Source organism: Schistocerca nitens, chromosome 1 (genome assembly GCF_023898315.1).
Source record: "Schistocerca nitens isolate TAMUIC-IGC-003100 chromosome 1, iqSchNite1.1, whole genome shotgun sequence".
NCBI lineage: Eukaryota > Metazoa > Arthropoda > Insecta > Orthoptera > Acrididae > Schistocerca > Schistocerca nitens.
The window spans coordinates 3762162-3779224 of NC_064614.1; the positions used below are offsets into that span (position 1 = coordinate 3762162).

General features: G+C 44.2%; 1 protein-coding gene across 1 annotated transcript in view; it reads left to right on the forward strand.

Moving 5' to 3' along the window:
- LOC126240398 (class E basic helix-loop-helix protein 22-like) overlaps positions 1-16815 on the forward strand; it is a 1429918-nt gene extending 1413103 nt beyond the window's left edge. The window contains exon 7 of the mRNA XM_049947922.1: positions 16741-16815. Coding sequence (XP_049803879.1) covers positions 16741-16806 — 66 coding nt within the window. The 3' untranslated portion in view covers positions 16807-16815. The remainder of the gene's footprint in view (positions 1-16740) is intronic.
- The last annotated feature ends 248 nt before the right edge of the window (positions 16816-17063 follow it).

The following is a 17063-nucleotide window of genomic DNA, read 5'->3' on the forward strand; positions in this document are numbered from 1 at the left end:
TGGCAGAACACGAGGGGAGCGGGCTAGCCTCAGTTCCGTAGCTGCCAAGAAGGACTCTGTGATCACAATGTGGCTTTCATCCCGAGGCTGGTCCAAGGTAACCACTGTCACGTTATCACGCTACAGCACGGCACATACAGATTAATGTGAAAACTGCTGGACGTTTAGAATGTCAAATCAAACACGTTTCAGGCTTCTAAATTTCCAAATTGTTATTTTATTAGGCTACCAGTTTCAGCGATACATTACGTCACTTTCAGGCCCCCTGAGTGACATGTAGGAAGATTCCCACCTTTGGTCCTGTCAAAATAGGGGCCAGCACTCAACAACTGGTATCCGTAGATTTTTGAGACAGCCGTCACTTCAAACATCACCTGCCGGCGCAGATAACTTAAAGCCTGTCAAAGATATGGCTGTTTCCTCCAACCGAGCACGTTTGACAGAAGATACTGCAGGAATCAGATGGTTGTGAACAATACCAGCACACACATTTGTCGCAAATTTATGTTGGTCGTGGAAAATACAAGTTGGCCAAGAATTTTCCCAGACATGGTTTCTAATATTCCTTCCCTTGTGAAAGCTGCCATGTCAACAAAAAAAAAAAAAAACAGACATTTATAAGTCAGAAATACTTACAGTATGGTGCAGATACCAATGGCAGAATTTCACAAGCTAGGGAAAGCTATCTATTGATATATCTTGTTTTGATACTTACCCATCTGGTGCAAGACGTTCCACATTTTGATGTTGGACATATTTGGTTCCCTGGCTGTGGAATGTGTGCTGGGGCTGGGGTCGCTGTAACGCAGCTTCCTCTGAACAGTTCGCACACTGTGAGGTCTGCGGGTTCCCCATCGGTCTGGGCTGTGGGATGCTGTTTCAGGAACACGGCCGTCAAGCCTTTAAAATGTGACGTTGGTTGGTAGGCACGTTCTTGGAAATCGTTTTGCGTGGAGGCACCTTCTTGCTCGACTGTCACACTGCGCCTCTCCATAAATGAGAGGCATGTCAGTTAATTCGGTTAGAGTGTAATAAGCCTTCAAGAATCTGTAAACATCAGTAGAAACTTCACGCAGACACAATATGACATTAATAGTAATAGTAACAATAATAATAATAATAATAATAATAATATTGTAGTTATTGATCTAGGTACCTGGGAAGTACTATCACGAATGAAAACATACCTTCCCTAGCAGAAAGATATAAATGTTTTGCAAATCAGATTGCAATGTCAACGTGTTACATACCAAGTGATCGGAACAACTGTGAAAGTTGGCCTAAGGAAAGTCCAGCGTGAGACCATCCAAGGACCCCAAGCGGGAAAACAATGCACCTCTGCCATTTATAACACATAACAAAAGTTTTGCCTCTTAACCAAGTTTTCATTAATCTCTGTTGGTTCGTCGTACATACGGTACAGCGGACGCTCAGTCAAAGTAAGATCACCAAACAACCGTATGTTTTCGTAAGTTTTTTATTTACACGACCAGTTTCTATATCTCATTAATGCCATCGTCGGGCTCCTATGCACTCCATATGTGTGATTCTCTATACATAGAGTGCACAGGGGCCTGTAGGTGGTGTTAATGAGATGCCAGAACTGGTCGTGTAAGTAAAATAGCAACTTCTGAAAACATACATTTGTTTGACGATTTTTCTTTGGTAAACGTTTTTATTAGATTGCTTTCCTGTATATCTGTTTGGTACAAAATTTGCAGTTGATTTTAAACTAACTGCCGTATGAGCTAGAGACTTGAAACTTTCAACATAGCTCAGAACTGGCTGAAAATACAATAATAATTCGCTTCCTTGTCTGCTGTATGGTGGAGGGTACTCACTGCTATTTTCCCCTTTTCCTATTCTAGTCGCGGGGGAAGAATGGTTGTTGGTAAACCTCCATGTGAGATCTAATACCTCTAATTTTTACCTTCACTGTCTTTTCGTGCAAAGCACGTACGAGGAAGCAGTAAGCAATATATCGGCTGTGGCAGGCGAAGAGAAACTGAAACAGACCTGAAACTTACCATCTATCTCAGGTAAAATCCCATCAAGGTGTTTGAAACTGACTGGAAAATTTCACACGCATCAGGCCAAATCGTAGATAATACTTCTTCAAATAAAAATTATTTTCATTATACCGCTTTTTAAATTGACTAAAAAGTATAAAATAATTTCCGCTAGTCCCAATACACACAACCCCCTACACATACTCCTGAAAATTTGTGGTTGTGTATGTTGACTAGGCGTGAAAACACTTCTAAAATTTGAAACGAAACACCCTAGTGCTCATGCATGACGTAACTGATGCCTGAGTGATTCACCTCCTCGTTACTACACTGTTTATTAATTGGTTCATGAATAGTTCACTTCGTTGCTATCATATACTGCATGTGCTCCACGATTTCGTTTTAAATCTTAGAGGTATTTTCATGACTATTAAAAATTCACAGTCACAAATTTTCAGTACTGTATAGGGTTATGAATCTGTATGGAGGTAGGAGAAATTATTTTGCAGTTTTTAGTCCGACTTAAAAACAAGTGGTACATTCAAAATTCTGTTTTATTTAAATAATTATAAACTCTTGAAATATGTACAAATTTGTACACGTGGTTCTTTTACACCAAGTGTGAGAGCACGGAGACTGTTGCCGTACGATGATGTTGTAGGCAGGTAAGTTAACCGCCAGAAAAGTGTAGTGATACGCAGGAAGATATGGAGAGGATGTTTGCTGGAGGGACTGGCAGGTGACCCTGAACTTAAACATATATGTAACGTACTACACAGAAAGAGAAGAAAACAAACTATCGTTTAAACTACGGACGATTTATCTCAGAAAATAGTAGCAATCGTAAAATATCCGGGAGTAGTAGTCCAGAACAACGTAAAATCGAAAGACCAAATAAAACTCGTTGTACGGAAAGCAGTTTTCAGGCAGAGATAACTGAAAGAGGTCTACAAAATGCCATTAATTTACGAAGTAACAGGCTCACAAAACACGCTTTCGACAGCTTCAATACTGTTCTTCAGTTTGGGACCTTTACCAGTTTACATAAACAGAGGAGATAGGAAAGACTCAAAGAATGGGGCACATTTCGTGACGAGATTCTTTAGTAAACGATAAAGCGTAACGTAGATGACCATCAGACTCCTGATGCAGATGCTACAAGAGAGGCATTCTCGTTCCGAGAAACGGCGTTCCAGAAAGAGTTAGCCGACATGTTAATTCCTGTCACATAACCGTACGTTATACGTATATCGTCACTTGCTAAGTGACCATGTCGTCAAAATCAGAAGCCGGCCGGAGTGGCCGAGCGGTTTTAGGCGCTACAGTCTGGAACCGCGCGACCGCTGCGGCCGCAGGTTCGAATCCTGCCTCGGACATGGATGTGTGTGATGTCCTTAGCTTAGTTAGGTTTAAGTAGTTCTAAGTTCTAGGGGACTGATGACCTCAGATGTTGAGTCCCATAGTGCTCAGAGCCATTTGAACCATTTGAACCGTCAAAAATAGAGAAATTCAGACTCATATGAAGGCTTATCAACAAATGATCTTCCCACGCACCATGAAACGTGGAACAGTTTTCTTGTTTCCAGAGTACCGTGTGCCACACATCGCATGGCGGTATTTTCTTGGTTAACGTTAGCTGCATTTTACGGAGGCGTCGAATGCTAACGGTCACCTTACAAGTGGCACTTACTGGACTAGTTGCAGAAGAATTGCTGCCGTCACGTTCTTTACGGATCAGTTCCGGCGACCAGGGCAGCGGATCGTAAACACAACGCCAGCAGAGCCGTGTGCAGAAGTCTGGCCCGCTTTGTTTTAGTGCATCCAGAAGGCGCGGAGACGGCTGTTATGTTTATAGCCGCGCTGGCGAACGCCGCTGTAAAGTTTTCCAGCGCTGCGTGTCGCCTCCTGATCCCGGGTAATAGCGGCCTGGAAGTGCCGACGTATGCTGCCCCGGCGATGGCCGCTGCCTTTTACCCTTCCCACTGGTCGCGACGCGTTTCGGCGGCGCAAGAGTGACGTCTGGGCGCTTAGGAGCCCGCTGGCGTCGTCTCTGCTCAAGAAAGGTGGCGTTCTTCTGATTAAAAGCTATCCAAAAACAGTAACGGATTTAGAAAGCGTCGCTCGTGCGAAAGTAAACTTGACACACACTGAGGTGACAAAAGTGATGGCATTGCGATGTGCACACATACAGATGACGATAGTATCGCGTACAAGGTATAAAAGAGCAGCGCATTGGCGGACCTGTCATTTGTACTCAGCTGATTCGTGTGACAAAGTTTCCGACGTGATTATGGCCGCACGAGAGGCATTAACAGACTTTGAAGGTGAAATGGTAGTTGGAGCTAGACGCTTGGGACATTCCTTTCCGAGAATCGTTACGGAATTCCGTAGTGCACTATCCACAGCGTGAGGAGTGTGCCCAGGGTACTGCCTCTCACCACTGACAACGCAGTGGCCGACGGCCTTCACTTAACGACTGAGAGCAGCGTCGTTTGCGTAGAGTAGTCAGTGCTAACAGACCAGCAACACTGCGTGAATTAACCACAGAAATCGTTCTGGGACGTACGACGAACGTCTCTGTTTCGAAATTGCGGCGAAATTTGGCGTTAATAGGCTATGACATGACACTAGTGATGCGAGTGCCTCTGCTGACAACACGACATCGGCTGCAGTGCCTCTCCTGGGCTCGTGACCGTATCAGTTGGACCCTAAACGACTGGAAAACAGTGGCCTGGTCAGATCAGTCCCGATTTCAGTGAGTAAGAGCTAACCGTACGGTTCGAATGTGGCACAGACCCCACGAATCCACGAACCGAAGTTGTGAACTAGGCATTGTACAAGTTGGTGGTGGCTCCATATTTGTGTGGGCTGTGTTTGTATGGAAAAGCCTGGGTCTCCTGGTCCGTCTGGACAAATCGTTGACTGGAAATGGTTAGGTTCGGCTACTTGGACACCATTTGCAGCCATTAATGTACGTCATGTTCCCAAACAACGATGGAATTTTTATGGATGACAATGCGCCATGTCACCGCCCACAGGTATTCGCGATTGGTTTCAGCAACATCCTGGACGTTTCCAGCGAATGATTTCGCCACCCACATCGCCCGACATGAATCCCATCGGACATTTAAGGGACATGGCCATGCAAAGGAGGTCCGATACGATATTATTAGGTACCCCGTGCCTTTTTTGTATTCTCGCAAGACATTCTGCGAACAAGTGATGTAGGGAAAACAGAAAGGTTATATACTCCTGTTTCCGGACACCGTTTGAAACATTTCACACTGCAGACTGTTAATAAATGTCCGAGCATACTAATAAGTTCTCTGATATATGAGTGGTTCGAAAACGTTTTAAGCAACAGACTCGAGTACGTTGTGTTGGACTGCAAGTATTTATCAGAGTCGAGGTTAGAGCGCCCCAGGGACTTGTGAGAAGGTCGGTCATCTTCTCTGTATACGGAAACGATTTGGTGGACAGCGTGAACAGCTGTGTGCCACTGTTTGCTGAAGACGTTTCAGGGTACGGGAAAACTTCGTCAGGGGGGGGAGGGAGGATGACTTTAGGGGGATACAGGTTGACTTGGGTAGAATCTCTATTTGGAACCATGAGTGGCAGCTTGGCTTAAATGTGAAAAAAAAATAATTGTACAGATGAGTGGGAAACATAATCCTGTATTTTAGAATACAGTATTAGTGATGTGCTGATTGACGTCACCTCGATTATCTATCTATGCGAAAGTGGTAAAAGTAAAATGAAAAGTAACAAGTGCGAGGTCAGGGAAGGCGAATCGTCTACTCGGGTTTATTAAGCGAATTCTAAGAAAGTGTAACTCATCTATAAAGGAGACCATGTACAGGAAACATTTGCGACTCTTTCTTGAGTAGTACTTGAGCATTTGGGATCCCCAACTGGCCGGACTAAAGAAAGACATCGAAGCAATTCAGAGCCATGTTGCTAGATCTCTAAACGTTGGGTTCTACCAACTCGTTAGAGTTACGGAAATGCTCCATTAACTCAAAGTAAATCTTTATAAGGAAAAAAAAATCTTTTTTTCCCAAACACTATCGAGAAACTTTAAAGAACCGGCGTTTGCGACAGACTGCAGAACGATTCTACTGCTTCTAACGTACATCCTGCATGAGGACAGCGAAGGTAAGAATGAAGAAGGAGGGAAGATAAGAATTTAACTTCCCGTCGTCAGCGGGGCTATTGCAGACGAAGCACATGCGCAGATTACGAAAAGATGGAGAAGGAAATCGGCGGTGCCCTTTCAAAGGAACCAGCATTTGCCTGGAGCGATTTACGTTACTCTCAGAAAACCTGAACACGAGTGACGGACTGGGATTTGAACCGTCGTTCTCCTAAACGCGTATATAGTGTGCTAACGACTGCGCCACTTCGCTCGATGTAATAAGATAAGAGAAATCAGGGCTCGTACAGAAGCGCATAGACAGACTTTATTATATGGGCTCTATTTGCCAGTGGAACTGGAAGAGGAATGGTTAGCAGCGGTACAAAGTACTCTCCAAAATGCACCACTCGATGGCTTACAGAGTACGGATGTAGATGTAGATTGGATGTTTTTGTTTCTAAGACATAAGAGGTCAAAACTCGGTAGAAGTCTGCGATCGTTTTGTTTACTGCTTAAATAATTAAGATAAAGTCTCCATGAAATGTAATATGGTTAAATTGTGGAGCATGGCAACCGGATAAAGTATGAAAGCTATAAGGCCTAGATCACTTCACTTTCTTCACATAAGGCGATCTGTTTCAGCCGCGTTTCCCGGTCGCAACAGACAAGGAGAAATCATCAGAGAATGTCTGTGAGATAAAATACTACACTTAGCATGACAAGTTGCTATTTAGTGAGTTATTGCAGTAACGGCTATATTGAATGTTCTGTAAATGTGGTTTTATGTCTTATTTTAACCGATTGGCCTTTCCTAATTATTTCTCTTCGTCTGTTGTTGTAAGGTCTGAAGATGACCGCGAAGTGTGATTGGAACTGAACGCCTTGTATAAAGAAAGTGTGGCTCTCTGGACATCACAAAAAGCGTTATACATTATCGTAGAGACTTGCCTCACAATTTACACTGATGGAAATGAAAAGAGTTATTCTACGTGGCACATGTGGAGACGTTCATCACACAACGGGTATTAAATGATTAAACATTCATTCTGTTCGGATATGGTCTCCATCATCATCATCATTATTAGTTTGAAGCATGGAAGCAGACATCCTCCGAACGTGGACTTAAGGAATTTCTTCCAACATCTGAAGCGCATAGAGTGTTACTTCGTGAGGTTCCTGGCTGAAAGCTAGTATAAAACTATAGGTCTTTCTTTATACCCGCCTATGATCACAAAATTGTTAGATCCTTAGACTACCGATTTCAGTCAGCAATGACCATCCTCAGATCAGTTGTAAAGGCATATCTAATATAAGGGATTCGTAGTGGCATCGACAAATCAGTTTAGCATCGTCGCACATGTTTATCTTTTGGCGATGCCATTATGGCTGCATTACATTAGGACATTTTTTTATAACAGATCTGAAGATGGTCATTGCTGACCGTAACCGGTAGTGTAAGGGCCTAACAACTTTGTCATCATAGACGGAATTAATGGAATTTGTCCTACGCTTTGTGGATCACTGTTCTGTTCTCGACCATGTCGTAGCTTGTGTGTAAGTCTTTCCAATGCGTGTCAGGCATGCTGTATGGGGCGCAAATCATGAGGCCGCGTAGGCTAGTGTAGGATTCCGAACATTTATCAAGGCTTGTGTGGTGTGAAGTGTGGGGTCTTCAGTTATCCTGCTGGAATATGTCGTTCGGTACTCTAGTCACGAAAGTATTGTCAACGGGAGTTACCATTCTGTCCTTATACTGGGGAACATTCAGCCTCCGTTAAACGATTAAATAATTAGTCCTGTTGTCGTATCCAGCAGTTCCCTACAATACTGGTCCAGGACTTGAAGAGGGATGGATCTCTTAAATCCTTTCTGCAAAACGCCTTCGTGCAGGCAGAAGCGAGACTTAATGAGGCAAGGCTATTCGAGATCTCAACCCAGCTTCCAGCAGCCTGGTTTGCGCGTTTCGTGGTGATAACTGTATCCGGTATTCAGCTGTTTTCGTCTGTCTATTCATCAGAGCAAGTCGAACAATCCTACGCTCTTCTAGTGGTAGAGTTCTTCTGGAAGGATCCGGGTCTACCCTTCTTGCCACACTGTTCTTTTGAGTCCATCGCTTCTTCAGTCATTGCTCTGCACCCAACTTTCTGTGCGATCTATCGATATGATACTCCCTTGGCCCTTAATGCTAATGATCCAACCTTTCTCCGGCACCGAAAGACAGCCATAATCTGCACATCCTCTGCGCATACTGTATTTTGGCCTCCACCTGAAAAGTTCGTGTAACGTGAGATGTGCCAGATAGCTCTCATCTATTTGCACTATTCTTCACCTCCGAGAATTTTATCGTATACTGAAAATAAGCTTCAATTACGAGGAAACTTTAGTCAAAACATGCCACAGTCACGGCAATACTGGTTCGGTAGCGTTCGGTCGAGGTGCTGGTGGTAGAACTCTTTCCATTGCTTTCAGAGTTATTGATATCATTTTGTTGCTCCAGTGCGTTCAAAAACGTCACTTCTAAATCACAAGTAGTCAATACAAGGTAGTGAAGGGGGAATCGGAAATTATAAAACAGAAATTAATTTAATTAAAATAGAAACTTACATCGACATAACGAAAATGAGACATTAAGAAGTCAAGCTTCTTTAAAGAATACCCAGCGTGATTGGAACACTAATTCTGACTGGTTCACCGTGGTACAAGACTCGGGAGGAAATCTCAACTTCTACTAGATGGAGGATACATGTGAAATATGCCAAAAATAACAATTCAGAGTAGTAACAAACCTGCGATTGTGAATGAAATTGGAGAAATTAGAGTAGCCAGAAATGAAGAACAAAAAGAAAGCCTGTGTCAACAAATGCAACTGTGAATCACAAATATAGAAAGGAGATAATCGTAAACGATGATTGAAAACTGTGACACTATCATGCAGGACACTATTATTGCTCTGTGAAACAGAAAAAGCAGTAACAGCAATGTACGTATTGATACGTGCTGTCGTCACAGCCACGAATTTATACTAAAAGTATTACAGAAAACGTAATAATATGCTTGTGCGTTTAATTTCTGTCAGAACGTCCGAATAGTGTATGCTCTAGAAGTACACAATATAAGTGAAAGTGAGGTATGTAGTGCACGTGTGACCGTAACAAATTTTGTATCTCTCACAGTACTTTGTATCAAACATTGTTTAGTACAAATTGACGATTATGAAAAGAGCACAAATCAATACTGTTTTGCGATAACCGTGTTGTATATCTGATAGATCTTTGTGGTGTGTTGTTCGAGGCTCTACAACAAGAACTGGTATGTCTTTAGCAGCTGCTTAATGGAGCGCTATTTGTATTGTCCGCCGTTTGAGATAGCAGATATGGCCATCGATAGGGCCGCAATGCTCCTGACCGTGGCATAACGGCCTCCGATAATGAGCCAGACATTGCTTTGAGCGTAATATGCGGCTTGTAGCCGGCAGGCGGCGTCGCGGCATCCCTTCGTGCTCCGCAGTGAGGCGGGCAGTATCACGCGGCCGTTAGGGGCGGCGCCGCGCGGGTTGTTAACGCGGCTGCAGGTGCCATTACGGCAGGGCGAGTTACGGCAGACTGCCGACGCCACGCCCCGTAAAGCAGCGCCCGCGGCCGAGAGTGAGTCTGCGCGGCCCGACAGGCGCCTCCCGTCCACTAACGCTGGAGTAGGCGAGGTTCCAGGAACCGCTTTAGCAACTGTTAGGTGCCTGCGGCCTGGGGCTGACTCTTGCCCTTCGTACAAGGAGAGGTCACATCCTATGACCCACAGATTTCGGCGAGCATCATCATACTAGTGAAGAGCAATTCGAAAATAACTCCTGTGACTTTTTCGAAACGGGGGCATACCTCTTACATAACTCTACGTTTAAAAGCTACAGTTAACACTCGAAAGTAAGAAATTTTATCACATATATAACGCGGCCTTAACACAACAGTTTTCTTGAAATCCAAGAATTAATTATTAAGATACTTTACAAATGTACTTGAGAACATAAACTCTTACCCTTCAGATAACTTTTTAGTGCGTTTTTTCTCTCACAGAAACGGTTTTCAAGAAAATGTGAAGGAAAAAGTAACGAAAAGCGTTACGCAATTACGTCTCTTGCACTCTTTGTTTCTTGCGCACTCGATTTCCTTCCTGTCGTAGTAAGTCTTCGAAGTGAATCGGGTGGTATTCATCACAGAATCGGAGAAAACAGAGAAACTGTTCGCAACGAGCACACTAGACGAAAGCCATTTGCCAGTAAACTCAATTCCCAACCAGTCCGTGGTGGACAAAATGTACGACAACATAGTTGATATTGTTGGTTTTAAACATTCAGAAACGAAAGGCTTTCTTTAAACAATAAAGTTCACAATTAGTGGTGATAAGTAAAGCTTGCCCAAAGAAAAAACGTCTTGGAGGTGTCAAAGAATTTTGGGAGTCATGTGTGGCTATGTCATTCTGATCAGCTGATCCATCCATCAGTTACTATTCTAATGTACCTGACTCAAGATTTGAAAACGTATTGGAGATACAACTAAAAATGTAGTGTACCGAAGACGAACAAGTGACATAAAAGTTAATATGTACGCATGCTGAAACATTTTTATTTTGCCCCCAAAAAATTTACTTCATTTAAAGTAACAGTACGTAAACTTTATAATATACTGAATTTCTTGCCAAAGAGTGAAAAATATTGCCTTACGTTTGGACAGATATTGTGATCTGAACAATGGTCTTAGGCCACAGGGCCATCGCTGCAGTTGGCAACAGGTTGCTCCTCAAATAAAGTCTTCTTTTTTTTAAAAAAAAAAAAAAGCTTCAAATGGGTCTGAGCACTATGCGACCTAACTTCTGAGGCCATCAGTCGCCTAGGACTTAGAACTAATTAAACCTAACTAACCTAAGGACATCACACACATCCATGCCCGAGGCAGAATTCGAACCTGCGACCGTAGCGGTCGCTCGGTTCCAGACTGCAGCGCCTAGAACCGCACGGCCACTCCGGCCGGCAACGTCTTTTTCAGTTGGAGGAGATGCAAATACAGAATAATTCGAGTAACATATTCCATGTAACATGTGCAACATATTTGTTGGCTAGAGAGACACACCTGATTGCAGAGAAGAGATTTTATTTCATGTAGTGGAACTCTAGTTGCCATGGGTTTATTTATCGGCTGTCATTTTCGTTTTGAAGTGCAGGTTGTGAAGTTGTGCTTGAGTTTACTGAAATGGAGCAGCTAGCGAGGAGCTAGAAGCGCTAAGTGGATAGGAAGCAAAACTTGACATGTGCACCAGAAAATACATTTATTTTAAAACATTATTTAAAATTAAATACCATAAAAATTCAGTTATTCCAATTTGCTTCTTATTACAAAATCCTTGCTTACGCTAACAGGATGAATGATGCTTTAAAAATTGAAAGGATGATAACGCTAGTTAGTGAGTAATAGTAATATACCAAAAAGATTTCTCTATTGAAACAGTATTGAAGCAAATGAGGAACCATTTAAAAACATTGAGATGTCAATAACATAATTAAAGGAGGTGCGGAAATATGAAATTTAATTAATTGTAGTCTTCGTTGGCCCTGGTTCAATCTATACCAAACAGACAATACTAAAATAGAGAAAAGTTACGTTAGATATATTGATGAGAAGCACCATTCGAGAAGTTTAAGAATCGATCCGATTCAATCAGTGAGCCGACATATCCGCTAACTATAAGTACAAGTGGCGCAATACAGGTTATAAGAGCGGTTAAGAAAATGGGGCTCCAATTACTGCACTAACAAGTGTGCTGAAAATAGTGAACATCAAGCAGATGCCCACTTTACACCAAAAAATTTAGAAAATGACAAGTATTGGGCAAATAAAATTTACACGTATTTCTTTTATTTAAACAATATCTAAACAAATGAATAACAGACGAAAAAGGGATACCAGTAACTTAGAGCTTGAAGGACTCAACTGGCTGAACTAGCTCGTGCTTAACGAAACCACTTCACCTCGTCTAGCACACATAAATATGAAAATATGGCCAACATAGACCAGTTCAACCGTATAAAAAAAGTATAGAAAACTTGAGCACGCAAGTGTACTACACTCACGTGGCAGACGCTTGTTAAACACATACACGCCAAAGGCAAGTGCTGCAGTTGAACGTCGGCAAAATAACCCCATAACACCGCTACTGGTACATCTCACTTGAAAGTGGGTACGCTCAACCACTGAGCACAAGCACACTACAGGACCAAGCAAGATACTCACCAAACAAATCCACATGCGTCCCGCTGTCCGCTTTGTCCGTATACCCACTGAGAAAGCAGCAAAGGCGAACCAAGCCCGTTTTGGAATTCGAGCTTTATGTTTCTCAGACAAGTGAGCGTAGCAAAAAGACCCATCCACAAAAGATCGCAATGCTGAAAAAAACTCGTCACCTTACAGCCTCACGGGATGACGACTTGTGGCTGCTCTGGAATTTCCTCCTCCAGCTAGCGGCAAGACGGAAGTGCCCAAGAGCCAACGCGGCTCGGTGTTAATTCACCACGGCCGGCAGCGCGCGTGTTCTCTCGCGTGGCGCCAAGAAGTAGTTTGCTCAGCTACCGTCAAAGATGTGGACTCACGTTGTTAGTGAGGAATCGATAGCGCACGGTTCTTCAATTGTCATTGTGATTGTGATTTTTCTTGTGAGTTGTACTGTATTATTTAAGCGCGCACGTATTTATGAAACGAGAGTATCCCAATGCGGTAGTGTATACTGGACTTGTGTTGGAGAAGCCACTGGTGCTTCTAGAGGATACGGTAGTTGGTTTCCCAAGCGTAGAGTACCAGATTCAAGAGTATTTACTCGTGTTTCCACGTAACTGCGTGAGACTGATGCAGTGACAGGCAGTCGTATTTCATCTTAACGTACAGATTAATACACTACTGGCCATTAAAATTGCTACACCACGAAGATGACGTGCTACAGTCACTTTGAACAGTGGACGTTACATTTCAGATGTGTTACGACCCGTGGCTCTACCCTTCATTCGATCCCTGCGAAACCCTACATTTCAGCAGGATAATGCACGACCGCATGTTGCAGGTCCTGTACGGGCCTTTCTGGATACAGAAAATGTTCGACTGCTGCCCTGGCGAGCACATTCTCCAGATCTGTCACCAACTGAAAACGTCTGGTGAATGGTGGCCGAGCAACTGGCTCGTCACAATACGCGAGTCACTACTCTTGATGAACTGTGGTATCGTGTTGAAGCTGCATGGGCAGCTGTACCTGTACACGCCATCCAATGTCTGTTTGACTCAATGCCCAGGCGTATCAAGGCCGTTATTACGGCCAGAATTGGTTGTTCTGGGTACTGATTTCTCAGGATCTATGCACCCAAATTGCGTGAAAATGTAATCACATGTCAGTTCTAGTATAATATATTTGTCCAATGAATACCCGTTTATCATCTGCATTTCTTCTTGTTGTAGCAATTTTAATGGCCAGTAGTGTAGTTCGAATAAAGTACAAGGCATTATTCATTTTGTAGATCATAGTCCTTCAATAAGCATGCGCGGAATTCCTATACGTATCGGTGTTCCACATACAAGAACATCGTAGACAGTACGTATGCACAGCCTCTGTCCTTATCATTTTCAGCATATTCCATAGCTTGGAGAAGGAGATGAAGGAAGACTGTTGGAATTTTGTCGCTGACTAATAGTAAACAGCCGAGTACTCCCATTAATACTGTTTACTTGTGACGTTACTTTGACACGTGATGGTGTCAGTATCACTCGTAACTCACATTGGTGGTCTGACGGAAGCCCATATGACTTTGCGGAGACACATTTTCAAGAATTTTAGTCTGTACTGTGTGTTGTGGTATGACAGACAATCAGTTGATTAGGCCTCGCTGATGAACTCGACGTTGAGTGCCCATAGGTGCCCGTAGGCTCCGGTTAGGCCTGTTGCGTTTCTACATTGTTCCATGTGTCACGGTGTTCCATTAGCTAGACGTTCTTGTAAACGTTCTTCCACCATTATTATCCATTTATATCTAACGTTCCCCGGAAGATCGATCGGTAGAAGTGGTCAGGTTTCTTGATCACCACGGACCCTGGACCTTATCCCTTTAGATTTCTGGCTACAGGGCTGGTTGAAAGGCAAAGTCTGTGAAGAAAAAGTAAACACAAGGTGAATTGATCGTTTGGATTACGAATAGTAACGCCCTCATAAAATAACGCCGAGACGACCTCAGAAGAGCCAATGAAGCTTTGTCAGGAGAATTAGAGTGTGCATTGATACCGGAGATTGACTTTATGAGAGTCAACTGAATCATTTAGTTGAGCGCATGTTGAAGAGGGGTGTGTACATCTCTAGAAGCGACGGTCATGGTGACTTAGAGCCTCGACCTCCGAAAAGTCGAGACGCGAAGCAGCGATCGGTCCGTACTCCGTATTCAAACGGCAGCCTGTGACGGCCATTTATGGCGCTTTGCTGTATGGCGGAGGCAGCCTCAGCTTTTTTTCGATTCCTCCTGGCTCAGTGCCCGCGGGCAGTAAACCACCATCACAGCTCACCTGTTGGGCTGCCGGAACCGCATGTTGTTCATACCGGCCGCACCTAGAGGAACACTTATCACTTTCTTTATTATTTCATCTGCCTTCTGACTGATTTGGAGCAGCCCTACCCGCATCCTTCTTGTACCAACCTCTTCACCTTACACGCAAGGTACTTATTTATTTGTGAGAAATGTTCCGATCTCCTTCCTCCCCTATAGTTTTACCCTCTAGAACGCCCTCTACAGCCTTGGAAACTGCCCGATATCTTAATGCATGTTACTGTCGTCCTTCCTCTTCTTCGTGTCAGCTTCCTCGACATATTTCTTTCCACGGCAATCTGGCGGAGAGCCACAAACATTGTGAGAAATAAGTTACTGGTTCAAATGGTTCAAATGGCTCTGAGCACTATGGGACTCAACATCTTAGGTCATAAGTCCCCTAGAACTTAGAACTACTTAAACCTAACTAACCTAAGGACATCACACACACCCATGCCCGAGGCAGGACTCGAACCTGCGACCGTAGCAGCCTCGCGGTTCCGGACTGCAGCGCCAGAACCGCACGGCCACCGCGGCCGGCAATAAGTTACTGTAAAGCATTTTGTGTGATTGTACCTTTATTCGCGTGCTCGGTGATTAGCGACTGTTTCCAAGTCTGAAAATATACGATACTCGAAATTGTAAATCAAACGGTAAAATAATATCTGACAAGCGTAAGCGGAAGAGGCCATGAAGGCTGTGGGGGTATCCAACGTTAAACTAGTATATGTACGCAGTGCGTTCAGAAAGTAATGGATCACATTTTTTCGCTCTGCCAGTTTCGGTTCAAAAATATGGAGTTTGTTGTGGGACATCGTGGGGTGTTCCCGCTGCAGCCCCTATAATTTCATTAAGTTCCAAACAGAGAGGTACCATTGAGTCTATTTTGGCGGAGAACCAGAGCATCGCAGATATTCATAGGCGCTAGCTGTATATATGTGAAGACTTGGCAACGAACAAAATCACGATGAGTCGTTGGGCGAGGCACTTGTCAGTATCGCAACAAGGTCGCGCAAACCTGTCCAGTCAGCCGTGTGCTGGCCGGCCGCACACGGCTGCGACTCCTGTGCTTACACTCTCATTCGAGGTGATCAGCAGATCAGGAACCTCACCGCACAACTGGACGTGGCTGTTGGTAGTGCTGAAACACGTCCACCACTTGGGGTGCTCAGGTGAGAGTTCCTCGCCTCGTAACAGAGGACCACAGAGAGCAACGAAGGATCGTGCGTGTAGAATTGCTTGCACATTACGAGGATGATCGTGACAGTTTTTTTGTCGAATATTATCACAGGCGATGAAATTTGGGTGCGTCACCTCGAACTAGAAGTGAAACGACAATCCGTGGAGTGGCGCTAATACTGCCTCTCCTCCGAAGCAAAAGCTCAAAGCCGCGTCGCCAGCGAGTAAAGTCATAGCGACGGTCTTCTGGAACTCTGAAGGGGTTGTTCCGTTTCATGTCCTCCCACAACGTGTAGCAATCAGCTCCGAAATGTATTGTGCTGCCCTCAGGGAACTGTAAAAACGACTCCATCGTGTTCGTCACCAGAAAGTGCAAACGAACTTTTCCTTCTCCACGACAACGCGAGGCATTACATAAGTCTGCGCACCCGACAGTAGCTACATAACTGCAGTTGACCGTTCTTCTCCGACATCTGATCGGTCCAATAAAGGACGCTGTCCGTGGGAAGCAGTAGGTGGATTATATTGATGCGGCAAGACGTTGGCTCCGACGTCGATCGGTATGGTGGTATCGTGCGGGCTTGAAGGTCGTAAACGGAGGTTGTGCTGAAAAACTCGGTTTTGTAGCCCAAAGAGTGTGCAACAATATGGTGTATTAGGATCCCTAAAAAATCAACGTGCTTTTAGAAAAGAAAGTGTTGTGTTACGTGTTGAACGCCCCTCGTAGTATGTCATGGCTTAGAACATTTTATAACATCGCAGTTGAACACTGCAGCCGTTCTGTTGCTTTATGCGATGTTTTCTTATTTCTGTTGCAGGTGAGTGTCGCCGCTTGCCACCGCAACGTGCTGCTCTTCCTTTGTTTGCGACTCATTCGGCTTTAACAAGGTAAGCGAGCTCCAGCCGCAGACCAGACTAGCCGCGCTCCACAGCCCTGCAGGGTGCTGTTGCACGAGACAGGCGACGCCTTACTGATCTAGCCGGGACAGCCGGGACCTCACTTGTCTCTCGACTCAGGACACTTCCCGTCGCGGAAGTAATCAGCGTCAGCTTCTCTAAATCCACACGCTGCTGGGAATTACTGATATTAGTTCTCTGCAGGGGCTCGATAATTAAAAACGTATAGTAACGACAAGTGTGT